This window comes from Athene noctua, chromosome Z, assembly GCF_965140245.1.
Source record: "Athene noctua chromosome Z, bAthNoc1.hap1.1, whole genome shotgun sequence".
Taxonomy (NCBI): Eukaryota; Metazoa; Chordata; class Aves; order Strigiformes; family Strigidae; genus Athene; species Athene noctua.
This window is the reverse complement of record NC_134077.1, coordinates 11,077,063-11,104,717: the sequence shown is the minus strand read 5'-3', so window position 1 is coordinate 11,104,717 and position 27,655 is coordinate 11,077,063. Positions and strand designations below refer to the sequence as shown.

At 50.0% G+C, this 27,655-nt stretch overlaps 1 protein-coding gene across 4 annotated transcripts in view; it reads right to left on the bottom strand.

The window, feature by feature from the left end:
* Positions 1-27,655, bottom strand: part of CNTFR (ciliary neurotrophic factor receptor) — a 208,983-nt gene that overhangs the window by 142,131 nt on the left and 39,197 nt on the right. For 2 of the 4 annotated variants that reach the window (XM_074931791.1, XM_074931792.1), the window contains exon 2: positions 12,801-12,905. In XM_074931791.1, coding sequence (XP_074787892.1) covers positions 12,801-12,905 — 105 coding nt within the window. Of the gene's footprint in view, positions 1-12,793; positions 12,906-22,526; positions 22,546-27,655 lie in introns of those variants that run through there. The other 2 variants (XM_074931795.1, XM_074931794.1) reach the window with 2 other exon arrangements.

The following is a 27,655-nucleotide window of genomic DNA, read 5'->3' as shown; positions in this document are numbered from 1 at the left end:
AGCTTCACCATCTCATGCTCCACCTCTTCCGTCTCCGAGCAAGGTGGCCCCATACCACCTTCCATCTCAGCCAAGGCAAATCCCCTGCCTCTGCAGTTACATCAGCATCAGCCACACCCCCCTCACATGCTCTCAAATATCTCCCTTTGCTTCTCCTTTCTCCACAGCACCCAGTGTGAACAGACAGCTTACATTTGCAAGGCATTTCCCAGGGGTGCATCAAGGAGAGCATCCCTTTTGGGTCTTCCACTGCATCAGCCTCCCACATCCTCCTGCTTTCATGCTCACTTCCCCTAATTTGCTAATTTTCTGAATTTCCCACTTTTGCTTTTCTCTGCCTCACAATCTAGTAGGACCAGCCCTGCCGCCTGCAAACAAAACTGTCCCCATGCATGTCTGCTCGCTGGCCATCCCTCCCTTGCCAGCAAGCGGCACAGACAGAAGACCACAGACATGAGCCTTGTAACAAAGAGATAAAGAGCCACATATTCCTGCTGCCCCTCTCCATCTGCCCACATCTTTCTGGTTGCATTACACCTTATGTTGTTTCTTGTCAGAATCTAAACATCAGCTCCTTCCTAGACATGCTGCTCCCCTTGCCTGCACCCTGTGCCAGGGACAGTAAGGCCAATGGAGGCATGAAAGAGAGGGGATGAAAAGTGAGCCAGGAAAGGTGACAGCAAGGGGCAGCAAGGGACAGAGTACATTTGGAACAGAGGAGATCAAAGGTACCAAAGCCAAGTGCAGGTTCCCACACACAAGGAGGGCTGGCACATCCTTGCTGAACCACTCTGACTCCATCAAACCGTCAGCTGGAACAGACTCAGTTGTCTGAGCTGAGAAAGGGTGCTAGCTTCTCCCTAGGGTGATGACAACTGAGATGTCACCTCCAGGCAGGAGTTTAGAGCCATGCTGGCTCCCAAAGCTTTTCCTTCCCCTCCAAACTGCAAGGGGACAAACCTCCAAAATGCATCCTCTCTCTCCAGCCCTGGGTCTGCTGTGATGGTCCTTAAGAGGCCCTACCAAAAATGAGATTGATCCAAAAGCAGGCAGCATGGCTGGACAACCTCCCTCCAGGGCTGCAAGTGCACAGGTTGGAAGAGTGGGGCAGAGGGCTGTACCCTTTCACTGCTGTACATACACACTACACATCCCTTCCTATGCCCACTAGGACCACTCCTCACTGACCATGCACCAGGATCAATCAGCATCTCTCCCCACACAAGGCATCTCCACCATAATTGTTCTTCCTCATCCACCATCGTAAACAGGGATTAGGAGTAAAGATACCAAGCTAAAACTTTGCTGCACATTGACCTGCACATTGTCCTCAGTGACAGCACAAACGCCAGATATCTGTCCTTGCCCTGTGACAGGCCGCAAATGTGCTTCCCTGTGTCGCTATAAGACTTTCAGAGAGATGCTATGAGACATGCTCCTCTGCCCAACCTTAGCAAGCTGTCCCAGACCCTCCTTGAGCTCCCAGCAAAAAAGCAAGGAAGCAGAAGTACTCTGTGTCCCTGCAATCTGGCAGAGACAGAAGCTGCCATGCAGCTTGCTGACATTAGGGGAAATATCAGCACCAGAGAACTAGCCATATCCCAGGGGGGACAGCATTACACCCAATGCTCCCGTGGGACTTTGTGTACTCACTGCCAAGCAGCACAGACAGATTCACCACGCGGCAATGCAAAGCAGAGGAAGGATACTCCCAGCCCAGGGGAAGTCACAACCAAGCCCTAGTCTGCAGCCAAACTGCCCAGGTGCTCTGGCTTCTTGCCCCAAACCAGGAGACCCCTTGGCAGAGCCACGCATTTGGGAAGATGCCTGTGCAAGCGTTAAGAGACAGGGCTGCTTTTGTTTACAGGCCGCTGGCAATGGCGCTGCGCACCCCACATCCTCCCCCAGCCAGGAGCAAGCTCCAAGAAAGGAAATTACACGAGCCAGAAGGTTTGATGGAATGAGCCCATTGGGCGGCTTGAAGATAGCTATTAATGGAGAGCTTTCTCTAATTGCTTTTGTATAATCTGGGGCTGCTAGGCGGAACTGGGTAATAAATGAAATCCAATTACATTTTCTCTCAGTATTTATTTTATTAAGTAGAATTCATCAGCTGATGAAGGGCCCCTCGAGGTAATGGCTCATGACCTAGTGGAAGGCACTTTTTTTATTATTATTATTTTCCCCACTTAGGGAAGCAGATAATTCAGTTCCCCAGTAAATGCAGACTGCTCCCCCTGCATTGTGGCAAAAGGGACAAGTCCCAGCGCACATTGGACCCTGCAGGGTGCCCAGCACCCACGCTACCCTTTCAAGCAGGATTCCTGCTCTGACTGCTGGAGTCCTAATGAGCACAACGGGTGACTGAACCTCAGCTTCAGAGTGCCAGCAAAAATGGAGATGGATCTACAGTGCACAACTTGCATGAAGCTGCAGCAAGGATTAGTCCCACTTGGAATGCAGGAAGAATCAGTCTCAGTCTGTGTCTGCTCCCCTGGAGGCTGTAGATTTTGGTGCCAGTGCTTCTTCCCCAGGGAAGAGATGAGTATCCTACGTGGGGCTCAGACTCTGGGCTCAGTACAGGTCTATGACTGACCAGGCTGTGAACACCAGAAACTCTGATCCATCACACTCAGCTCTGTGCTCCACCATATCCATAAAGACCAGCCTTGTATCGCTCTGCAACACAGTGCCTCAGTCACCATGTACTGGTGGTTTGGGTCCCAGCTGCTGGTGCTATAGACACAGTTGCTTCCAGGAATGCTGCCCAGCAAGGCCACCAAAAGCACTCGCCTCACATGGAGATGTCCAGCCAAGCCTCATGCCACAGTTCACACAGCAGTGCCAGCAGGTGCTGGTACCACCTCAGGGCACTCCAGCTGCCAAGCGGGATCTGGTGGAAGCCACAGCACTGCTGCAGCATAGATCCCAGGCTCTGGCACACAGTGCCTTCTCTGGGGTGTGGGAGACAGCAAAAGCCAGTGTGGGTCAGGAGGGGTTGTCCTAAGTGTATCCACCCGACTCCAGCCAGCATCCCTGTGGAGCAGGGGTAGCTACCACAGTGCAAGTCCCTTCCTCCTCCTTTCACATCAAAAAGCAGCAATGTGGCTAATTTGCCAGCTAATGGTGGGGTCTGGTGCAGCATTGCTGCCTTTTGCTGGAGCCCATAGCAAGGGCAGGCAGGATACCTCTGGGATCTTGTGATCAGCCACTGAGCTTTTCACCATCCCTCTTCCCATCCAGATACTGACTGACTTTCGCCCCAACCCAGCGCCAACAGCCACAGCTCACCCAGCTTTCACTGACATCTTGTCATACAAGCAATTTATCACCCGCCAGTGAGCGCTCGTTACAGACGACAGACTCCAGTGTCCATTAATTAATGGGAAATACTTAGAGAGGCATATACACATGCACAAATCTGTCTGAGCGGTTTCCTACGGCACCTATCACGGGCATATCCACGCGCTGCAACAGGAAGCATAGGCTTTGGGAGCCGCAGCAGAGGTAGCCAGCAGCAGCCAGGCTCAAAAGAAAGAAGAATCAAAACTACAGGGAAAAGAAAGAGCCATGGAGGTGACAGAGTACCATGGTTTTATTCCTGAATTAATAACAAAATACTCAGTTTAAGGGATCAAAAGATGGATGATGATTCAAGAACAGAGGGGCAAGCAAGCCATGTCCCAGCTGCTGAGGCTTTGGGGTGAAGGTTACTCCACAGGACACCTCCAAAGGGCTTGCTCACTCTTTTGCTGCAGGAACAGCTAATGCTTTGCCTAACCGTGCATGGGGGATGAGGCACGTTGGCTGCTGTCCACCCCCAAGCCTTCCAAGGGTCCATTGTGGCAGGAAAAGCCCAGTCCCCTGGTGTGGGAGCAAACCCAAGGGTGCATGAGCAAACCCAGGGGTGTGGGAGCTGCCCCTCTGCAGCCTTACACATCCCAGCCCACAGCTTAACAGCACTGAACAAATGCCCACCAACATGTGAGTCTTCACACCGCTGGGGGAACTAAAAATAAATGAAGTATGGGTTTTCAGCGAGTCAGCGCCAGGTTTAAGAAGTGCCACGTTTTGCTGCTTCGCGGCAGAAATCAGGCACAGAGGGCGAGGAAAAAGGGTTTCAGAGGGATCTTCTGAAACTCGGCTGGCTTTTTGATTGTGGAAGAAAAACTAAAACTGGTTTGAAAGGAGATCTAAACATCGTGTCAAAACCCAGCGCTTGATCTTTTTCACAAGTGGGCTTTCCCTTTCTTCTGCTGAGGCTATTTGCCAAGCACAACGCAGAAACACAAGCTATTCCCGTTGATCCAAAACTATTTTTCACCAAATAAGCCATTAATCTGAAGTCTTTTTTGCCCAGCTCTGCTGTAGGAGAAGCTATCTGCTCATGGCAGCCCAGGATTTATGCTCAAATTAGCATTTGTGACTAACAGACAGACTAGATTCATAGTGAAATGCATCATCAATAAATCAGTCAATCACTTCTCCTGCCCTCAGCGCAGGGCTGAAGTCTCAAGTAACTACTCAGCACTTTGTCAACCTTTACTCCAGAAAAGTCTGTGTAAGAGACCTCAGGATTTAGCCTATTGATTGCTTACTATTGTTTGTGATGCCCTGCGTGTGTTCGACATGCTCCCTTCAAGCAAGATTAAATACCTGGCTTATGACATTGGGATTCAAGGGAAATTACCTTTTACAAGCACAGGAATAGACAAAACAAATTGCCTTGGACAATGGTCCATCGTGGTGCAAAGGCAACCTGAACCCCCTCCATCTTGCTGCAAGGGAGGGCAGCACACAGCAGTGCTGGTTCTCCCTAGGGCTGGTGTAGTGAGTCCCACGGCTGTAGCACATTTTCGCTAGTTAAATGCAATTTTGGCTGTGGCACCAGAGCCTCTGTATCTCTCAGCTCCTCTGGTAAAGTTTTGTTGCAAGAACAATAGAGTGACAGCTCCCTGGCAGCTTGAGTAGCATCTCCAGCTCAAAGGCAGTCTTAATACCTCCACCGATCTTGAGCCTTTCAGTTTTTACATTTGTTTGAAGTTAAGCTGATCTAACTTGGGCGAGTGGGCACAGACGGAGTCACTCAACCAAAGCTGAAGCATGTCGCAGCAGGGCTGCTGCAGACACTCGGCAGCAAAGCATACACCCCTCTGTCCAAGGGCTGGTGCTTGTCCCCCCTGCATGATCATGTATATTGAATGTATTAATACAGATTGACATAAGTGACCATCCTGCCCCACAAAAGGGCAAGTCTGGGACATTTCCTCCCCACAAAAGCATAAAGCAAGGAAATGCAGCAACCATTTGCAAGGCAGAACACCACTTATTAACCCTCTGAATGCTGCCCACCCCCACCAGCACCTCCCTCCCTCTACCAAGGGGGCAGAAAAATTGATGCCACTGGCCTTCAGCCTCCAGATCCAAGCCTGATGTCCAAGTGAAGTCAGAAGACAACCCGGCCGTCCCTGCAGCACATCGGTAGAGTGCTGAAAACCAAGCCGAGAAAACAAGACTGCAAATAACTTTCTCGTGGGAGTCACAATGCTCCTGGGATCTCTCCAGAGCGGCCTCAACTCCAATACCGCTGGTGCCATGGTTGGGATGACAAGACCTCAGCCAGCCCAAGATGAGAGCCTGCTGCTTCCCACCTCTTGTGAGCTGGATCTGTCTGCTCTGTATGGTACAGGTCACTTCATGGCTTTACTGATTGCTGGGACAGAGGCAAGCACAGGGACACCACCACCTCCTTGGGCACTCCTACCATAGGCTTAATATTGATAGGGATGAAGGGTGCTTAGAAGGATGATAGTGTCTCACTTTCTAAGGATGCTTCTCCCTGCTGACACCACAGAGCATACAGGTAAAAAAACCTTCAGCAACTTAAAACCTGTGATTCCCCCAGCAAAAACAAGCCTGCAGAAGCACCTAACAACTTTGTGGGGGGAGAGGAAAAAAAAAAAAATCAAGTATTTGCAGCATCCAGACTCAGACCATCAGCTGTCCTCCTGACCTCACGGCATGTCCATGCACCAGGGATGGCACACTGATTCCCAGGCGTCACCCACACATCCTGCAGCAAAGCAAGCTGATTTCTGACCCTCGTCCCACCTTGTTTTATTTCTGGTGCCCGACCTCCCCCTCTCCTCTGGATACTTTTCCTGCTGCCGTTTGTTCCTGTCCTTTACAGCTCTGCCTGCTGTCACTCGCATAACCTTGCCTGTTTGGTAATTTGTGGCAATAAAATGTCACTGTGGGGAAAAAATACAGTGTCGCAGCGGCATATAAATCTCTGATCCATAAATTGTGCTGGCCCCCATGTGCGTGCCCCTCCTTTTCGATGTAAAGTACAACAATTTAGGGCAAGAGGAAGAAAAAAAGAGGTGGTAATATGTGATCTTACTGAAGGGCAGCACTGAGCTGTCCTCATTGGGGGCTGTAATGAATGTCGAGGGGCTGATGTGTGCTGTAAATTGCCCCGGGGCCTCCGTGGAGGCTTCCTAGAGCCATCCAGAGCTTAAAAAGAGTCATCCTAAAGGGAAAAATGCTACAATAAACATTGTTAAGGGGTGCCATCAGAGCTGCAGTCTCTCTCCCCTATGAACATCCTTGCTGGTGGTGAGCAAACATGACCCTGGGAGCATCATGACCATGGAAGGGATACAGGTGTGTGCAGATGCACACCTTGTTCCTTTTCCTTCCCAGATGTGGGATCCTGCCCATCTCCATCACAGCTGAACAGTTCCTCCAGCAGATCCCCACGAGCACCCACTCCCCTTGGGCATTAAGAGGGACCATGAGGAGGCAGGTCTGCACTTTTTCCCCCTTCATCTGATGCAGCAGATCTCCACTTTAGACAGCCAAATGCCCACCTCTGGGCTGGCAACAGTTCCCCATGGCTCAGAGCCAGGACTCAGTGGGACAGCTCCCACCCCAGGCAAACGCAGCTCCCATCTGTGGCTCTGCGATCCCCAACTCTACTGTGCAGAGCTTTGGGCCACCACTGTGGTCCTCCAGGAGCCATGAGACCCACAGCAGCCATGATACCATCTGAAGTAGTTCCAGAGGGAGTACAGTTCCTCTTGCTTGCTGATGGTTATTTCTTTTAATTGGAAAACACTGCTCGCCTACATCAGAACCCTCATTTACTAAAAATCATCTCGGTCATGCTGCAGCTTGGCATCTTGAGCCAGCTGTAAAAAGTCACCTCCAGCACCACTGCTGCCTCTCATCTGAGCCACAGCTCCCGTGCCAGACCCAGCAGACAGTCTCTCTCCCACACCTACAGTCCTCAGCGCATTGGGGTCTCATCTACCAACCAATACACAGAACAGCAGGAAGCCTTGCATTAAAGCCTTCTCCTGACACTGACATCTTTCTTGACATCTATGGCTCACCTGAGCAGCTAAGTAACACTCCTGTGAATATAAACAAACAGTGGAAAGTGTATTCACTAGACAGATAGCTTGGGGAAGTGTACTCGCCCATTGAAAGCCCATATGTGGTTTTGTAACAAAGGTACTTGCTTCCTGTCTTGCCCACTCATCAGAAGAATATATGAGTGAAGCCAAGCAGCACCCTCAAGACAGACTAAAACCAAGCGGAGAGCAAGGGATGCTCAAAGCGCTCTGCAGGAGCCATGCGGATGACCACATTATGCACACCCTGGGGAGGAGAAATCTCCTTTCTCCCAGCCTTGGGAATGGCACACAGCCAGAAGCCATCATGCAACTATCATGCACCTGATCAAGAGGATGCGTGAACCAAAAAAGTCAGGTCTTGGTCCCCAAATATGCCCAAAGAAAATCCAACCCTCCTGTAGGCACAATCCACCGAAGCCTGAAAAAAACCACTTACTGTGAAATCTCCAGCCCACTGCCATGGTGTGGTGCAGGGTTTGGGCACAGGGACACCCACCCTGTGCCAGCAGGGTCCTGGCAGGCAGCGAGCCCTGCATGAGCTAGCTGCCTGCCCTGGCAGCAAAGAGGGCCAACAGCACACTGGGCTGCGGGAGCAGCACCACAGCCAGCAGCTCACACAGCACTTGGACCACATCAAGACATTGCTACTAGTTTTGGGAGCCCCAAGACAAAACACACGTTTATTAACTGGAGCAAATCCAGCAGAGGCCACCAAGATGGCCAGGGGACTTGTTGAGAAGACTGAGCCAGGCTCTTTGCAGCAACACATAGCAAGGTGATGAGTGACAATGGGCAGTAGCTCAAAGAAGAGGTTCCTACTGGATGCAAGGAGAAACTTTTCTCTCCTCAGGAGCCCACCAGCACTGGAACAGTGACCCAAACAGCCTGTGCTCTTTCCATATGCAGGGGCTCTCAAGAGCAGCCATGTCCAGTCTGTCTCCTGTTCAGTGCAGTCTCTGATGGATTTGAGACCTCTGAGGTCCCTTCCAAACCGGATGGTTTTGCAAGTCTGTTGTAAAAAACCGGCTGCAATGTCACGTCAGACCACTGTTTCTAGGGTCATAACTGAGGGAAAACCATCACAGCACCTTTAACAACACCACTCAAAAAGCTAGGCACAGTGAAGTCTTTGCCCTTCTCCCATTCCCAGTTTCATGACTATTGTGACAGAGCAATGTATGGAAGGAAATGAAGAACAACTCTACCATATGGGCACAGGCACTCCTTCATGCCAGGAAGTGAATCTGGAGTTGGTAACACATTTCAGCCCACTCTTTGCACCATCCACTCAAAAACCATACAGTCACTGAAGAGATATGTGCATATATACAATAAGACCTGTGCTAACTTGGCCGGAGGAACCACTCCGAACATGGAGTTTGCGTGGCTGGTACTGATTCAAATATCATTGATAGCATTTGATGAAAGAAGAAAATGCATGAGACACAACACAGCAGTGGTGACATGTTGCTGCTTGGGAGATTTAGGGCAAACAGTAGGAAAAACCTCTTTGCTGGGAGGGTGGTAGAGCTGAGGGCCAGGTACCCCAGGAGACAGAGGATGTCCTGCTTAAGCTGTGAACACTCAGCTAGACAGCCACACTGATTTGATGTAGTGTTTTTGACAGTTCTGCTCTGGTGACCTCTGAGGTCCCTGTGGGTATATGAGAATGCAAGAACAAGATGAGAGATAACTAGTCAGATTTTATCTTGGTCACCGACTCCACAAGCACCTACAAGACCTCTCAGCCATTTCATTCTTCCCATCTAAAAAGCAGGTCCTTACCTGGAGGGAGGACAAAGCCCATCTAGAAGCAATACTACTGCGGGCTGTGCCTGGAGGGGACATACCTAAGCCAGAAGGTAGAACAGGTTCCTTCAGACCCAAACACTGCTAAACACACGAAACCTGCATAACCAAGTGACAGCAGCAGCGCTTTGGCAAGACATCTGTCCATCTATAAATAGAGCTCAACCATGCATCCTTATCGCAGGGCTTTGATGCGTTTGGGGAGAGTATTTTTTTCCCCTTTGCCGCTGAGTCCCAGGCAGCACAGATAATGGGCTTGAATCGATCCAGCTCAAGTATTACTAAACTTCCTACCACTGTGGCAGCATGCCAGCCTGAAATAGGACAAGAGAACATGTGTCTGTTCAGAGCCAACCACAAGGAGCAGGCAGAAAATTGCTTTAGACTTAAAAAAAACCCAGGTGCTTTTTGCAGATTTGTAGATCAATCTACAATGTATTTTAGAGGTTTAAGAAAGTCAATAGAAACAAGATATATCATTGCTGCACAAGAACCCGAGAAGTTGTATTTCTATTTATGTTGCTACTAGCACTCCAACCACGGGCTCATTGTCCTCCTGTTCCCTGCCACGGTCCCACATCACTACTTCTCTGACAGCAAAGTCAAGGGAAGGGGCTCCCTCCACTGCTGTAGTTCACCACCCCACTGTTTTTTCCAGGACAACTTAGCCCTGGGGGTGGTTGGGGTCTGAGATACCCTAAAAGTGTCACCACTGCACCTTGTGCTCTGCTTGCAGCCAGAGGATGCAGGGACTGCTGGCACTAGCCAGGCTGACCTTGTCTCCTCAGGTCTCCATCCATGTGGGCTCTGCACATAAGTTCACTCAAGTCTATTGGGATGCCACAGGCAGTGCTGAGATGATCCCTTGGAATTTGTTGCTCAACCTGGTGCTGCTGCAGAACACACTGGGCAGCGGCCTGCCCTCTGCAATCTCATCCCCAGGGTTGTGACAAACCGGTCTTCTCCTGCAGACATGTCTGTCATGTACTCACCATACCTCTTGCACCATCACAGCACAACTTGGAGAAGCCTTGCAAGACCCTCTTACAAGTCCTCTGCCCCTCCCAGCTCCACTGCAGAGCACTACAAAGCATATTCAGAATTTTTCTCTCTCTTTTTTATTACTATTAAGTGAGCCACATGACATGCCTTATCAAACCAGACCTAAATCATGCCTACCCCTCCCCTAGATCCTGTGTAATATGTCAGCCACTAAACATGCTATTAGCCTGCATTTATGAATCTGTAAGAGGCTCTCGCCAGCCAGCCATCATTCACAGGCAGGACAACTTGTGTCCCTCCAGCAGAGCCGGTCCTAATGAGCCATCAGGAAGCAGATCCCACTGGAATTGGCCACATCCATTTCCCAGCCTCCAGAAGGCACAGAAAGCATCTCCTGGCTTCCATGCTCTGCCTCAGAGGAGGAAACATAACGTGTGAATCTGGACTAGAAAGACCTGGCTGCACACCCTTGGTGAACAGGCAAAGCCCCCACACTGTGGGATGCCTGGCTCCAGCCATCCTTCAGAGCCCAGGTGTGCACAGGAAAACAGGTCAGGCTGCAACACAGGAAGCAGAAACTGGCTTTCTACCCTCCCTACAAGGCTAAACCACATGCAGACGCCTGCCAAACATCCCACCCAAATGCCATTGATGTGCCGTTTGGGAGTAAACCCAGGCAAGAAGGTCCACAGCCATCATGTAGGGCAGCAACCAGCAGCTGAGGCACCAGGGCAGGAGTACCAGCTTGCTGCTGCTTCTCCAACTCTTCTCCCATCTCTCTGCCAGGCTAGAGCTACTCAAATGGCACATCAGCGGGGCTGGGCTTTTATTCCTCCACTGCTGAGTAAGAGCAGGCACCAGGGGACATATCATTCAGCAAAGCCGAGGAAGAAACAAGTAGCGTTAACCATTAGCATGTGTGTACAGAGACCCCTCATAAACTCTCTTTTCCCTTGCTCCCATCTGCTTTGCTCTGGGCCACTAAATCCAGTTCAGCAGCGCTCAGAGCTTGTGCTGAAGCTGCGACACATTTGTCAGATCCCTGACTAGACCCATGGCTAATTTTACAACACTAATTTATCTCACCATATTATATCGCTTTCATTTCATCCCCCTGGATCCCATTACTGCCAGTGTACCTTGTAGCCAGCATGTAATAGTAATTGGTATTATTAGCGACGTACCTTTCTCGAGCTGCTCTATTTGCAGAGCTGAGAGGAGTCCCGTGGGTGGGCTGGTCCATGCCAAGGATAGGGAGGGAAGGGGTCCTTATCCCATGCCACTCCATGGATGCCAGCATTGGGCAATGCCAACGGCAGGGCTTTGCTGCTGCAGAGCATCTCTGCATGCCCAGACCCCAGTCCACTCCCCACTGCCGCTCCATCAGGTGCTGCCCATCCTTGCAGTCCCTTAACCTTGAGCTTTTAACTCCAGAGCCTCTGTTCAGCCTTGCACACAGGGAGCATTGCTGTCCCTGCCTACGGCTCAGAGGATACAGGACTCTGCTGATCCAGGGTGAAAAGGGCTGCAAAACATTCCTGGGAAGCACGATGTGGGGAAGAGGGCAAGAGAGCTGCACAGGGAAAATTCATGACACTTCATGCTATTTTAGCCAACAGCTTCTCCTTTTTGGTGTAATCTATTGCTTTTCCAAGACAAACATAATTAAAGCCATGCAGTTTTAGCTAAGTGGGAGGCTGTGCTAGTCAAACAGTGACAATTCCCACTTAAGATGTCCTTGCCTGGCATTTAGAGACTTGTTAAATTTTAATTCATCGTTTTCATTTCTCAAGCACAGCACCAGCAAGCACTGGCTTCCCCAGCGTGGCTCCGCAGGGTCTGCGTCCCCAGGCGGGGCAGCCCCATCCACCAGCCCCTTCCCTGCTCCACCAGGGTCCCCATGGCTTGGAGAAGATGACCCCAAACCTTTCCTTCAGCAGCAGTGTTATCACAGCCCCATACAAAGCACACATACAGGTCTCAGAGGTGGGACAACCCCTTGGTGGTGATGGTGGTGTTCTCCTACAGGGATGCAGCCCTTTTCAACAGAGCAGAGACCAGGGAAGTTCATCACATCTGTGATGCTGCAGCCCCCCAGTTCAGGAAAGCAGAAAGAACATCCATCAGGCCTGAGAGCTTGAAGTTGTGCTTGTCTGTGAGAGGTGGCACCTCAGCTCACACCACAGAGCAGGGCTGGGTGATACTTACCTGCTCTAGAGTATTTCAGCCACCATGGGACCCGTGCTACACCAAGTTAGCATCCCCAGCTGCCCTAGGGGCTTTTAAGCAGGAGGGCTCTTCGTGGAGAAGCCCTTCGTGCATTTTCCAAACTGTTCATCCAAACCCGGCTCTCTACGACCTAAATATGCACTGTCAGCATCTGCACAGTTTGTACAGCAGCCATGGGGCTGCTCACACATCAGAGCCAGGAGCAGCCTTTTGCCACACTTTAATAAATGCCATCCTAGCCAAAAGACACAATGCCTACAGTCCCACCACACCCAGGTAGCCCAGGGTGCACTAACTGAGGATAAACCAGGTGAGCAAATGTTTTAACCCACCTCTTACCTCTCCACCAGTACAATGTCCTTGGGGCGTTCCCAATTTCTCATCAACGTCCAGGGGATTCTTCTGGCCGCTTGACCAACACTTGCCACTCAGATCTGGGATTTTCTTCAACAAAACAGAAGAGACAACCTGTCAGGTTACCAGGTGGAGCTCTGTCATCAATTTGGGTTCAGAAAACAACCGAGGGAGGGGGGGCATCTGTTTTCCAGCCCTGACAGCCGGGGGTAACTGGTGCAAACATGAAGCTAGTTTAGATGAAGAGCCCTCCCACATAAGCATCACAGTCCAGCCCCAAAGCACTCATTTGCTTAATTTTTTTGATTTAGAGACATGAAAGGGGAGAGGGGAGAAAAACATACTGCAGCTTGGGGCATCTCTGATCTTCTTTAAAGACAGACAGCTATGTTCCCCAGCCAAAACAGCATAGCAGCACTAAAATGTCAGCCCCGCACCAAGGCATTTGCCCATGAGGTCTTGTGCTGCCTAAACCCTAATCCTGCAAAGCCTCACACACTTGTTAAACTGTGCAGGGAGAGGCCAATCTGACTGAACCCGTGAGTGTGAAGAGGAAGGCACGCACGTACGGCTTTGCAGCATGGACGCTGAGGACTGGAAACGGGAAAGAGACTTTCTGTGCTACGTCTGACATGCTGCCTCGAGATGGAGTCTGAGGCATTACTGTAACCAGCAGTGCCTTCAGTTACAGCAGCAAATATGCTTTTTGTGTTAGACAAACAAATTATCACTCGAGATCCATGCTCATTATCTAGCTCTTGTGGCTGAGCTTGTATTGTTCCCCCCCCTCCTTTTTTAAATGCTTTGAGGAGACAAAAAAGTCTTATGCTTCTGCATTATTAAAAATGAAAAATACGAGCCAAGCTCCATTGGCAAGAGGAAAGTCTAGGAGTCGCTCCTGCGGAGATGCTTTCCCAAGGGTGACAGTGACTCCAAGCCTGGAACACCATGGGTTTTAATTAGCACCCAACCCCAATCTGATGAGCTTCATCATGGTCCTCCCAAGGACCCCATCCAAACCCTGGGCAAGTCTGTGGGAGGATGCTACAGAAACCCAAACTACAACCCCCATCCCCCCCCTATTTGCCTGAAAAACCTAAATAAACAAACATACACACCCCAAACTCCGCTGAGTGCCTGATAGAAAAACCCTCATTTGCAAAGCACTGAGAAATAAAGTTTTCCCAGAGCTTAAAAGGAGGAAAGCGGACCGTTTGTCATGCCAGCAGCCATGGTGTGCCGCAATTCATCATGCTTGTCAGGTGTCAGCCACCGAGAAATTTAACTCCAGCTGCCCCAAGCTCAACACCCGCAACACCCCATCACTCAAAAACTGCTCTGCCAGGCACCCCTGAGCTGACAAGTGACTGGCAAGGAGGGGAGAGGGCTCCTCCTCAGCAAGCCTCTCCTTGTTCTGCAATGCCTATGCAACTTCTTAGTTTTATTTATTACTTTTTTTTACCCACAGATGAAGTGGAACAGAGGAGACCAGGCTACAGCAAGTGACAACGAGCTTCGTTCATCACTACGTGCCAGGGACCTGCCTGGGTTGTCGTTCCAGTTTGGCAGAGATATGACAAGAGAGATGGGTTCAGCACTGAGCACCCTAAGGGAGATTTTTGCAGCTTCCTCTGCTCAAGCCGCAAGGATGTAGCTCTCACAGGAACAGTGTGTTATGCTGGGTATGAAGTGCAAAATCCCTGTGACTCTGCTGAGAGATGTCCCTGGAACCTGCTCCTACGGAAAGGACTGACACTCCCTGCCACCACTGTGCCCTGTCCTGATGGGACGAGCTAGCCCTGCCACAGGTCCAGCAGCCCAAACTTTCCCCATGGAAGTCACAGCTTTTTAAGCCCCCCAAAGTGAGGTCAAATTGGGTTTTGGAGGAGCTCAGCATAACCAAAGAAGGTCACCAGCTGAAAAACCTGTCTCAGGCATGAGCTACTGCTGAGCCAGCAGGAAGATCTGTGAGCTAGACTGCCCCAAAACCAGGAGACCGCCCTGATCACAGTTCAGGTAGGCTCACGGAAAGAGCAAATATCACAGAGCAGGGACGAGCCCTGGGGCAGGTCCCCACAGGAGGGCTTGTACTAGTCTTGAGGTCACCTCACATCACCAAGACTTGAGGTCCCAGCAATGCCATGGTCAGGACACTTCAGTGTGACACCTGCTTTATAGGGACTGGCTGGGGTGCCCCCCAGAAATACTCTTGGCCATTTCTGTAACAACAAGCTGAGTTAGGAAGAACCTACAATCCTTGCAATGCAAAGGCACTAACAGTTTCAACAGGTCCCTGCAAAACCCTGTAGAAAGCCCAGCACCCACTGCATGCTGCATGTCCCACATGATGCTTCTGCATGTTACAGCAAGAGCTAAGGGATAACTGAACCACTTCTTGAGGAAAAAAAAAAAAAAAAAAGCAGCCAGACACGCAGCATTTGCCAAAACCTTTCTTCCCATCACAAGCCAGGACCACATCAATAATCAGGGACCAACAAGTTTCACTTGTACCAGCAGAAGGGGCCCACAGTTTCCCAGCAGCAAAGCATCCCGTGCAAGAGCTGCGGTGTAGGTTTTGCACTCACGTGTGCTCAAAGCAGCGCAGTTCCTGATGTGGGAGCTGAGTGGCCGCTACCTCCCCGCACACACTATATATAACACACCCACCCACACAGCAGCATTTTTCAGAGTCTCACAACTTGGCGCAGGGAAGGTGGATTTTCGTGTTGTCAGCAACAAACAGATCCCTGACACCTGGCTGAAAACCTTCCCCATAACTATCAGACCCAGACTCACAGCACAAAGATACTAGAATTTCTCTGGTGCAACAACTGCAAGAAATTTTCTTTAGATTTTTTTTAAGCTGTGGATAAAGCTAATGCTGTTTTCTCCCCCAAACTGCGTTCTGAGAGCAGCTTAAAACCCTCTTTGCTAAAATTTTCCAAAAAAATTCAGCCGGAGGCAGAGACATGTGAAGTTTCAGTCCAAATGGTTAAAGGCTGGCATTGTTTCAAGCAACTGAAGACAGGGGCTTATAATCAGAAGTGTCAGGCAACCTTAATTATATTATTTCCTGAAGGAAATAGTTTTCCCTGCCGAAGTCCAGAAGTTATTAAAAAAAGTTGACCTCACTGGAACCAATCAAGATGGAGACAAGAAGCCTGTGATGGATTTTTAAGGCAGGCAAGTTCACGCATCTGTATTTTCGGGGGTCCAGGATTTTAGGACAGGTGTTCCTGGACAAGCCTGGACTTGCAACAGTCCCATGGCCAGGAGCCAGGATGTGAAGCCCCCTCCATCCATCCTCCTGAAGTCTCCCAGGCAGGGGGACACAGGAGCCCCGTGCGCCCAAGAAGGGTGCTTGCCTGTGCCCAGATTGATTGCTTCGCCAACGCAAGCAAAGAAAAACAGCCGGCTGCTTTGTAGCTGTCAGGAGCACACAGGCTTTTTGTCCGTCTCTTCCCCTGTGACCATAAATAAAAGTGACAGCAACTTTATTTAGGACTTCTTCCAGTTAAGAGGGGATGGAAGAAAAGTGAAAAATGAAACACTAGCTCAGCAAAGGCGGAGGAGGAGGATCTTGGAAGCACAGCTCAGGCTGTGCCACAGCTGCAGCAGCCTGGTCTGGTGGCAGCCCTTGCACTCACAAAACCAGCACCTCCTCAGCCCCATCAGTGCACCCCTCTCCTCCGTCCTTCCAGGCAAAGAAACCTCATCCCACATGCTCCTGTTTCCTGCCGCCCATCATGTCCCCAGTGCTAGCTGAGAGGCTGAAGCATCTCGAGGGAGTCAGAGGTGGAATAACTGTGTCTTTCCTCCTGAAAGAAATTAAGAGAACCCCCTAAAATTCAGAGGAGAAAGTCAGCCCTTCCCTGCATGTATGCAAAGCTTGTACTCATAGCATCAACAGCAGCCCCAAAACACAGCTCAGCTCAGTGTGGCTGAGCAGTGAGTGCAGTGTCTCCACCAGTGTCCAGTACCACAGGAGGTCCTGGCTGTTTTGGCTATACCTCCAAGGAGTCTTTTGCAAACTGAGTAAAGAGCTTCTTTCTATAGAAAGCATAGAAAGACTCAAAAAGCAAGAGGAGAAAGCTGCTCTGCGAAGGGAATGAGTACCCAGTAGCTAACCCCAGGCAATGCCCTGGCATGGGTGAGCACAGCCAGGATTTCAGCATCCAAGATCTGGTCTCCCCCAGCTCCCTGAAACATCTCCCAGCAGCACAGCACCTCGTGTATCACAAGGGTATTACAACACGCTGATAACTCAAGCTTTGTTTCAACCTTTGTCCTGCTTGTACCATGTTGCTGAGCTGGAGCTATGCCACACACTCAAATCCTGTCCCCAACAGGGGCTGTAGGGCTCATGCTGTCTGCACCATGGGGCTCCCAAATGCTTAGGAGCTTGCCTGGAGCTAGACTGGAGTTATGCCATGCACCTTCACCTGCACACAAAACACACTCAGGGCAGGAGTACAGGAAGAGACCCACCATCCCTGGAGATGGGTGCCCACCCCATCCAGAAGGGTTCAGGGTGGAAACTGTGTGCAGCTCCCTGGGGAGAGAGGCTGTGAGTGACCTCATGGGTTTCTTCCACCATTGCCCTCTCTGCTGCTGTGAGTCAAGAGATTAACGACAGGCCATTTGTCAGCACCGGTGGCATCATCGCCAATCTCATTTCTAAGCAGACATCTGACCTTGCTTGCATCCCCGAGACCCGTGTTACCGCACGGCTCAGGCAGCCTCCTGACAGCTCCCAGGGGAGGCAATGCAAGGCAGGGCACCGGGCTGTGACACAGCCTGATCCTCAGTCAGGATGCACAAGACAAACCTTTCAGCTGCAGCATGAGTGGTGAGTGTTCATCAGCTTGTCCCACTGCCCTACCCTTTTTCCAACTGGTACACAGGCAAGGATCTCCCTTGCTGAGCACTGGATTAGTTTGTAGAGAAGGGAGATCTGTTCCCAAAGAGGAGGACTCAGGCAAAACCAGCCTTGCCTGAATCTCGGGCAGGGTGGGGAAAAGACCTTTTTACCATGCCCGCAGCATCCTGTGTCGCAGCCCCACATTACTCAGCCAGCTGGGAGGTTCAATGCGCTGTATGAACTGTGACACCCAGACCTTCTCCACATCCGACCACCACCCAGACTGAATTTTAATCCAGATCTCACCCAGTGAGGAGACCAGATAAAACGCAGACATCAATCCACCCTGCATTTCTAAGCAGACCTTGTACCTGTGTCCTGCAGTGTAGATGAGGAATGCCACAAGGGTCCATCACCTGTCTGCCCCAAACCAGACAAGTCTACTGTGCAACTGTCACTTGGACAGCACACACAGCTCTGGTCATCACACCTCAGAAGGGGCGTAGTGAGAACACAAGAGGTACAGAGGAAGAAGAACAAAACAGCTTCTGCATCACAGCACACCAAGCACACCAAGACTTTTCAGCCTGGGAAGAGGGAAAGGGAAGGGGGAGACAGGATTTAGCCACAGGACCTCAGGCTAGACACACTGCGTCGGCCAAACCATGATGCTCGCACAGCCCCTTGCTAAATGGCAGAAAACAAATTTTCAAGAGGAGCAAGAAAAATTCAAGGTGAACAGGTCCTCTGACAAATCCTGGTCCTGATGCAAGCTTTGCCTCAACACAACCCTCAACCTTAGACAGCCAGATGCTGGGAGGATTACATCCCCACTGGGAGGGACGAGACAATCAGCAGGACAGCTCTTAGTTCACACTGAGTCAAGCCAGTCCCAGCTCTCATACTTCTCATAAGAGGAATGAATTAAAATGATGTGGGACTGGGAAAAGACACACTCAGTTAAGATGAAGAAATCAGTGCCATTAAACATCATTAGAATAATATGCCCAGAAAGCTTCATAAAAGGAGATACCATATGACTGAATGCTCTCCAGACCCTCATTTTACACAGACCCAAAACACCAACCAAGAGTCTCTTCTAACAGCCAACACTCACAACTATCAGAAGGTTTTTTGGTTTTGTTTTGTGGGGTTTTTTTCCTGAGGAGCTTTTTGGGTTTGCAATTGAAACTACAATTCTTTTAGTTCCTGGGGAAAAAAAAAAAAAAAATCACTTTTCATTAAGCTGAAGCAAATGGCATTTTTGCTTGTCAAAAATATTTGACACAACTCTGACAGACTCGACCAGACATATAAATAAAAGATTTAAACCCTTCTGCTTCAGAGCTTAAGAAAAGCCCGCTGTCAGTCCCATGCCAGTACAAGCTCGCTCCTACGGGTCACAGCAGTCCCCCGGGGCTGCCAGCACCGTCCTGGCACTGATGCTGGGACGGATGGCAGGTACCAGCCACACCAGACCATTCACGTAAGCCCACATTATCCCACTGCAGGCTGCTGCCTCCAAGCCTGGATCATGCCCCCGCCAGGCTAAACAAGCAAACAACCAGCTTTGGTGGCAGGGAGGTGAGCGGCATTGATCCCCTCCCTCTCCTGCCACCATCCGTATCCAATAACAGCATCGACCGGGAAGCGCTGGATCCTTTATTTCCTCGGCCACCCAGGCGGTGCATCAGCAGCCATTGGGTCTCCTTCCCCATCCATCGTGTCAGAGACGTGGCTGCAGATGCTGTGACAAGACACAGAGCAGTGTCGAAGCCCATTTTGAAATCCTTCTATCCTACTGAAGCTAGAGAGGCTTATCTGCATGGATTTATACTGTTTGCACCAATATTTAGCTACTGAGCTGACTAATCTGTGTGCAAGAAAAACCCCGGTGGCTCAGAGGCTGAGCAATCTACATCATTCATCATTTAGATCAGCTATTGTCTTAATCCTCTTTAAACTACTGTATAATACATAAGAGAATGGATGTCCTATGTGCAGAAAAAGCCCAAGCTGAAGCTCAGAAACTTGGACAGAAGCTATAATGATAGATCCTATCAAGCCACAGAAGAAAAAGGAAACCTGTTGCACCTCTCAACAGCTGGTTCAACTTCTTGCTCTCTCCACCTCAGCAGCCTTTAATTATTTCTTAGCCAGCTTCATAAAGCAACACATAGCTCCCCTGCCCTCTCCCCTCATCACAACTCCATTATAAACTGGGGACCCCAAGCTGCACCAGCCCACGCAGTGTGATCTTGCTAAAGCTGCTGCCCTGAGGACAAGCACCCCTGTGCCCCAGGAGCTGGGACAACCCAAGCCAGCATCAGCCATGGCCATGCTGCTCTCAGAAAGGCAACAGCTTTGCACGGCCTAGTGTTGTGCTTTGGGCCCTCCCTTGCAAACAGGCAGGCTCAGGTCAAGAATTGAAGTCTGCTTTGCTATCCAGGATCACACCGCACATCACTGCGGCACCCGGCGGGAGGATGAACAAAGAGCAGGTTTCTTTATGGAAACAGCAAGGAGTTTGGGGGGAGAAGGGGGTGTGGGGGGGGGGTGTGTGCAACAAGGCAGTAGCAAATGAGGCTTTAGTTCATTGCCTACCAGAGCTGAGGGAGCTAATAAACAGACAGATGAGAACTAAATTGTCTTCTGAACCTCTGTATCAGTATTCACATTACAGAGGCTGCTTCCAGCAATTCCAGCATATTAATAATAAATGCTACATAATTACAGCAGACTTGCTTTTGTCCTCTCTTCCTGTTTACTGTCAATGCCTGCTTAACCCTGTGCAGCCCACAGCCAGCTCTCCACGAGCATCAACCCCTTCGCAGGTGGCACAGCCCTGGCACCAGCAATGGGTGCCTCTACCAGCTCCCTCTTGGGCTGGATAGGGCACATGAGGAGGTGAAGGAAAGCTTCAATGCTGCTACCAGTTCACACTGATCACCTTTTACCTGTCAAAGTCATAACAAGGTTGCTGCAGGGCACGTAAAAGGAGCAGTAATACCACTGGGAGCTGGCATTGGGCTGGCAACCCCAGAAGGAAGCAACTGTGGGAAGACATAGATCATCCATAGGTCCCATTTCTGGCACCCAGCTAAGGAAGAACCAAGTTTTTCTGTATTCAAGCTGCAGACCAAACCACCTCTACCTCGTGCAGCACTGCAGCCACCTCCCCACACTCCTGCCTCGTTCACCAGGGACCCTCAGACCCAGCCACTCTTCCCAAGTGTCCTTCCTTTTCATGAGCTGATTCAAATGAGAGCTAAAGACCCTCTGGCACTTGCTCCCCGAATTTTGGAAGTGTTTCATCCCATCTAGCTGCAAACTTAACTCTGGAGGCTGCTCTGCTTCCTACAGGATGGTCTATACAACCATTTCTCCCTCAGTTGCAGGCAAAGAGCATCAAAACTCTGGAGAAGGGTCCATGTTAACAGTGCAGTAGCTGTTTATAGCAGAGCACAGGTTTAATTTGCACCTTTCAGGCTAGCTCTCTCTTTTCCCAGCCTTGCAGGGAGGCTGCCATGCCCCCTAACATGGCTTCAATAATAGAAAAGAACAAATACCTCAAATGGGATTTCTGCAGAAAGAAACCAACATGCAAAACAAAGCATGCCCGCCTTCCAGTGCAAATTAACTCAGCTTCTGCCTCAACTGCAGACCTTTCCAGACATGAGACCCAGTGGACAGCAAACAAATGCCAAGCAACTCAGATTCAAATCTCTCCCTGCACAGACAGAGCCTCAAATGCTAAGAGAACACTTGGCTCAAACAGTTGAGCATTGAGAAGCCTTGAAATGGAAAAAACAAAACAAAACAATTCAAACCAAGCTACAGCACTGACATAGGGAAAGCAAGGCAAGACTGGAGTGATATAAGACTAGCTATCCCTCAGACACCGGTGTCCCATCCAACCTGGGATATGCATGGCATCCCCCAGTGCTGGCATCCTGCCATCATCCTCCAATGGTTCTCACAGCTGCACATACCCCACTTTGCATTTTCTGTGCCATCTCCTCTGTAAGCTGAAGCACAAAAGCATTTTTCTCCCTGTATGTGTCATAGTCACTTTTTTGGAGTTCTCAGAAAATGAAGAAGCACCAGTTGTTCAGGAATAAATGATAAAGAAACACAACTTTTCTGTCCTACGATGAGTACAGACACAGAAAAATGAGACGGACAGACCATGCAGGGGTTGGGAGGAACACACAAGCCAGGAGTCCTCTGCACCGCTCACATGGAGCAGTCATGCCAGAGAAGGATGGAGCAGGAAAAAGAGGGATCATCATCATTACATCAAGCTCTTCTTTGCAGGACAGTACCAGGAAGGCTACTTTGAGAGGAACATGGCCAGTAGATAACCACAGGGTGTGATGAGGAAGGCCAAGTTCATCCCTGTTGTGTGGCCCTGGGCTGGTTGCACCTCTGTGGGCTGAAACTCTCTTCACTTGCTGCCACTTTTAGCAGGACAGCCCCAATTTCTTCACTGCAGGGACCTTCGCTCCCTGTGCAAAAGGGGCTCAGCATGCCGGAGTCCCCACACCTCATGCTGAGCTGGTGTGGCCGGGAAAGCAGTAAGCCATAGGACAGGGAAGGGAAACCCACCAAGAGCTGCAAGAAAGATGACATATATCAATCCCAGAAAGGAAGATCCCAAGCTGGACTGCAGCTCTGAGACACATGCAACCTGTGATGCTGGAGGTCCACACACACAGAGAGAAGCAATGGCCCTGCCAGCCTCTTGCAGTGCCTGACAACCTCCAGCACTGCTGGGCTGGCTGTCATAGCAGGATTACAAGCATGGAAGGACAGTGAAGCACCCAGACCACTCTGCACATGCCTCTTACCAGCGCACACCCAAGCTAAGCCCAAATCCTCACAGCACAGTGGTGCCACTGGGTAAAACAAGATTTGCCCCAGGTTTATCAGACAGCTCTCCTAGATGCAAAGACAGAATAACATTAGACATCCAAGTCCCCTGACTCATCTCCAGGACAGCCTGCATCACACCCCTCTGCCAGGGCTGTTCCCCTCCTTTCCAACAACCTCCATGTCCAAACCCATCCCCCCAAATCTCAGGATGCTCCTTGGCAGTTGATGGCAGCATGTTGGAGGCTGTATGAGCCTCTTGTGTCAGCCCCCTCTGCAAGCCATTTTAAAAAAAGAGAGCAAGTTCTTAATTACAAATGAAGCTGCTAATTGATAATAAGCTCTGTGAGCTCTAGGGGAAACAGAGGCAGAGCTGTGCCCCTCACACCATGGCTCACTGATTGCAACTGCAATATGAGGGGCCTCAGCTCCCCAGGAAAGCTGCTGGGGACACAGCTGCACTGCTTCCAGCTTAAGCTGCAGATGCCAGCCCAGGGATATCTTAACGCTTCACTTCTTCCAGCCCTGGCCTGCCTCCATGCACTGTAACAACCAAGGTTCTGACACCCTCTCCCAGCTGATGGCCAGACCCCAGTGAAAATCCAAAGTCAGCACCCACAACCACCAGCAATTGCCTCCACCAGACTTTTTCTTAACACAGGCTTACAGCCTCAGGGCTCCTCTCAAATCACAGAATCATCTAGGTTGGAAAAGACCTTCAAGATCATCCAGTCCAACCATTAGTCAAGATAAAGATCTCCTTGCTTGATGGGGATGAACAGCTTCCCTATCACCATATCCCAGCAGCACTTAAAGATTTGTACAGTGACATGTCTCCCTTTTGCTTGGCCCTGTGTGGACTCCTGCATCTTGAAGAGTATGAGATGAAGTGATGGAAGAATCAGCCCACGCCAGACAGGTAAGATCAGGACAGCTGAGATCCTAGGGCTGAAGAAAGCCCTCCTGCCACAACTTTCTCAGCTCTGCCTTTTGGAAAGCTCAGAAACACAGTGCAGAATTACCTCTTAATAAGTAACGGGTAGTAAGTAATTTAATAGTAATATTAATAAATAATTAATAATAATTCCTTAATAAGGGACTGTAAAGCTTGAAATATTTGAAGCACATGGGAAGCTTGTCTCTTGCACAGGGAAGTGCAGGGCAGACCTGCCTCATTCAGGGGTTCTGCTGGAAGCAAAACCAGTTCTGCTGGGTTTGGCCATCAAGCAGCCAATGCTGAGGTCTCCATCCATCCACTTCCTCACTGCCCTTCTTGGGCAGCTCAATTAAGCCTAACAAATTACATCCAGCACAAGTCATGAGCAAATGCAGGAAGACTTGGCGACCACAGTGCTGTGCAAGCAGAAGGAGAATAAATAAAATTGACTCAAGTTGACAGAAAACTGTGCAGTGAAGCTTGCTGGAAGATGCCAATTCAGTGATAGAGATTCTGTAGTGAAGCATCTGTTTGGGTGACTTTGGCTCAAAAGGGGTCAAAACCAAAATGTGACAAAAGCCAATTCTACCTTTAAGTACAAAAAACTCCAGAGAAATTTTATGCTATTTCAACTTCACATTAAAAAAAAAAAAAAAGTTTAACTAAGAAGGAAAAAAATATTTCTAGTTAACAGAATGGATTTAGAATCAGAGATGTAGAATAACATAGGTCGGCCCAGATCTCAACCTAATGCCATACAGGTGGAGCAGGACTAGCCAGCTCAGGTCACACAGGGGCTGCTGCAGGTCAGGGCTGAGCATCTCACAGGCTGGAACTTCCCCATCTCTTATTCCTGTTGCAGTGGTCACACTCATGGTGAAAAGATATTTCTCAGTGCATGACAGGCAATCAGATGCTCCGAATCAAACTGTTGTTTGCTGCTCTGTCCCCCGGTGCTTCCAAAAATCAGTCCATCTCCTGTCCCTCTTCACCCATTGAGAGGCTCAAAACAGTCATAAGATCCCCCCCAACACCCTGTTTCACCTTCCCTTCCCCAGGCTGCACAGATCCACTGCTTTCAGCATCTCTGAAGCCATTCTTCTCCTCCACAAAGTCTCTGAGTTTCCCTGCAGACAACCACTGATGAATTTTGATATCACATTCCCATGGAAGATGGTGGTGGGAAAATACTGTAAACCAAGACAGACTGCACAGCTTCCTGGAGGGCAAGAAACCCTTCCCAAATCTAATGGTAGCCATAACTGACTGTCACAGTTTTCCCTTCAAAAAACAAAGAGCCTTGATCCACAGCAACTCAGACAGTTGCTGTTTCAACCCAGTTTCCTCCCCCCGCCCCATTCCTTCAATTTGAAGTCAATTACAGCAAGGTTAATGGGGTAGAGAGGATGCCAGTCGGCTGGGTAATGATGTCAAAGCACCTGGCATTGCCTGGGCAACAGCTAGGCAGCAGGGATGCAAATGAAGGCACAGGATTGCACTTGGTCCCTGGAAACGAGCTGATGCAATTGAGCATATCAGCATTAATGAACATGGAAATAATGAGAGAGCACCCAGAGAAACAAGACACTGATGAGGGGTGGGGCTGCACCCAGCAGGAAGATATAGCTATGGGTACCACGTGCTGGGTGTCAATGGGAGCAGGGTCCATGGTGCTGACCTTCCTCCAGGTCTTCATGCACCCTTCACCACCATTCCCACAGTCTAACACTCTTTGCACAGCCAAGACCAGTCATGTTGTTTTTCTGCTGAAGTCTCTCCTCCAGCAGCTTCTGACTCCTCTCCAAGCAAGCTGCAAGAGTGGGGCCAAGAGAGGAGCTGCATCTGCCAAGAGGCCACATCTTACAGTGACCTGATAAATGTGGGGCTGAGGCAGCAAAGACCAAAGGGCAAGAGGTGCACAGGAGCAGAGGTGCTTGAGGGTATTTCAGTGCAAGAGCAGCGACCTGCTCAGCAATTCCAGAAGTGCTGTCCAGCTTCTCCAAAGCTTGCAGTCCTCACATCTGTAATTAATATTTTGAAGCTTGCAGGCAGAGCAACAGGCAGTGCTAGATTGGATGTCACCTGCCAGGACAGCACTTGGCAAAACATGCTTCCACAGACCAGGACCACAGGACAGCAGACAAGAGTGCTGCAAGCTTCAGACACCACCAAGCCATTCCCAGCTTTTGTCCACCATCCAACTGCTGTATCTTCTCCCTAGTCCACAACCTCCATCAGATCCCTCTCAGGACATTTACTACTTGGAAAAACCTCACTCCTACACTGTAATATTCAGTGTTTAAGCTCACCCCATGCTGCTACTCTCCCTCTTCCCTGACTCCACTCACACTGTCTGGTCCCCAAGCAGAGGCCATCTATCTCTCCAAATGCCAGTGGGCTGGTGCCCCACACCACAGGTCTCCTGCCTCAGGAAAAACTATATTAGATAGACAGGAGGAAGCTGACAGCATTTCTCACACCAGTGACTAGAGGAGCTTGCACAGTTAAGATGCAGCTGTGCAAATGAGATCCCAGCAACCACCCCCAGCCCCAGTGATTCCTCACAGGCATTAAGAGTGGTATCAGGGACACAAAGCAGTCGACGCCACAGGGGAGAAGTTGGGTCATGCATCCATTTACAAGGTCATCGGCCTGTGCCTCTTTAAAGCCCTCCACTTTCGCCCAAGGCAAGTCAAGGTGACTTGGACAGACTATGCTGCTGGTGTTCCTGTTTTCACCGATGCTCTCTGCTATCCCCTGCCCTTGCACTGTGAGCCCCTCAGAGTCAAGAACATCTTTCTCCACTCTTGGAAATGGCCCAGCAAAGCAGCAGCCTGTGCCATAAATAACACTGGCAATGGGCAAGAGCAGAGCAGCTGTGGGCTCTACAGGGACCGGAGCATCCTTAGCCAACCCATGCACAGGCTCTGTGGGATACAGGGCTTGCCCCAAGAAAACACCTTCCAAGCATCCTCCTTGCCCACCACAGCAGTGCCATTCCTAATGCCAGGTCTCTCCATGAGTCCCAGCACGTTTCTTTTAAATGTCAGCAGTAAAACCGGCTACACAGAGGGAATTAAAGGGGGGGGGAGGGGGAAGGTGGTGGTTCGGGAAGAGAAAGACGAAAGAGAGAAGAGACAGCTCTGCTAATAGCGAGACAGCCAGAAGTCTCCGTATCCATTTGAAATGCGTAGGGCTTAATTTAACTTAATGGTTTTGTCAAACATTGGCACTCTGTTAAAAGCACAGGAGAGCTGGTAATCCAAATGCCAGTGGCTCTGCCATTGCTAGTTGAAAGAAGGCAGTTGTTTAAGTCCCAGATAGATCCATCTGGCTTCACGCACGCAGCAAGCACGGCCCTGGCTACTGCAGTCACTCATTAGGGCAGCTCTGTATTTACTTAGCACTGGCAGCAGCCCTGGCTTTGCCCAGAATGAGAAAACAAACACAGCCACTGCATTTCTGAGCTTGTACATGTCTTAAGGCAGTTCCAAGCTTCTCCTGAAAACACAGCTCAGTCAGGGGAAGAGAGATTTGCAACTTCCCCTCGGGAAGACAAAATGAAATCTCTCACCTACGTGGACTGTGGAAAGAAGTTAGAAGAAGAAAAAGAAAAGCAAACTCTGCTCACAGGTAGGCAGAGAGAGCCACTAGTCGAGCTGCAAAATTTTCCCACCCAGCCCTGCCCTTCCTCCTCTCTCCAGTAGCGCTATGTCAAGGGCCCCCAGCAGCCCCCGTGAGATGGGATGGGGCTCAGCCCCTGAGGAAACTAGGCAGCATGAGCTCTGTTACTGTCAAAACCTCTTCTAGAGGGAAAAATAGAAATATCAACCTGCCATTTAAGATGATTTTCCCTCTGCAAACAGGAGACTGAGCCCATCTCTACACACAGTAGGGACAAGACAGCGGGTGTTTAAGCCTCCTCACCTGCCCTGATGCCCTATTCTGGCAGCAGATGGGGAATTCAGGAGACCTCACATGCTGCCTTGTGGTTTTGCCCCCCCTTCTGAGGACACCAGGGAATGACCTGCAGCACCAGGCATTGTGCAATTCAAACCACAGAGACATAGGCACACTGTGGACAGCGACGAGAGCACTCTCCCCTTTGCAGTGACAACAGCCCAAAGAGGTCAAGCTTGTTTGTACTGTCTTGGGAGGAGACTAAAACAT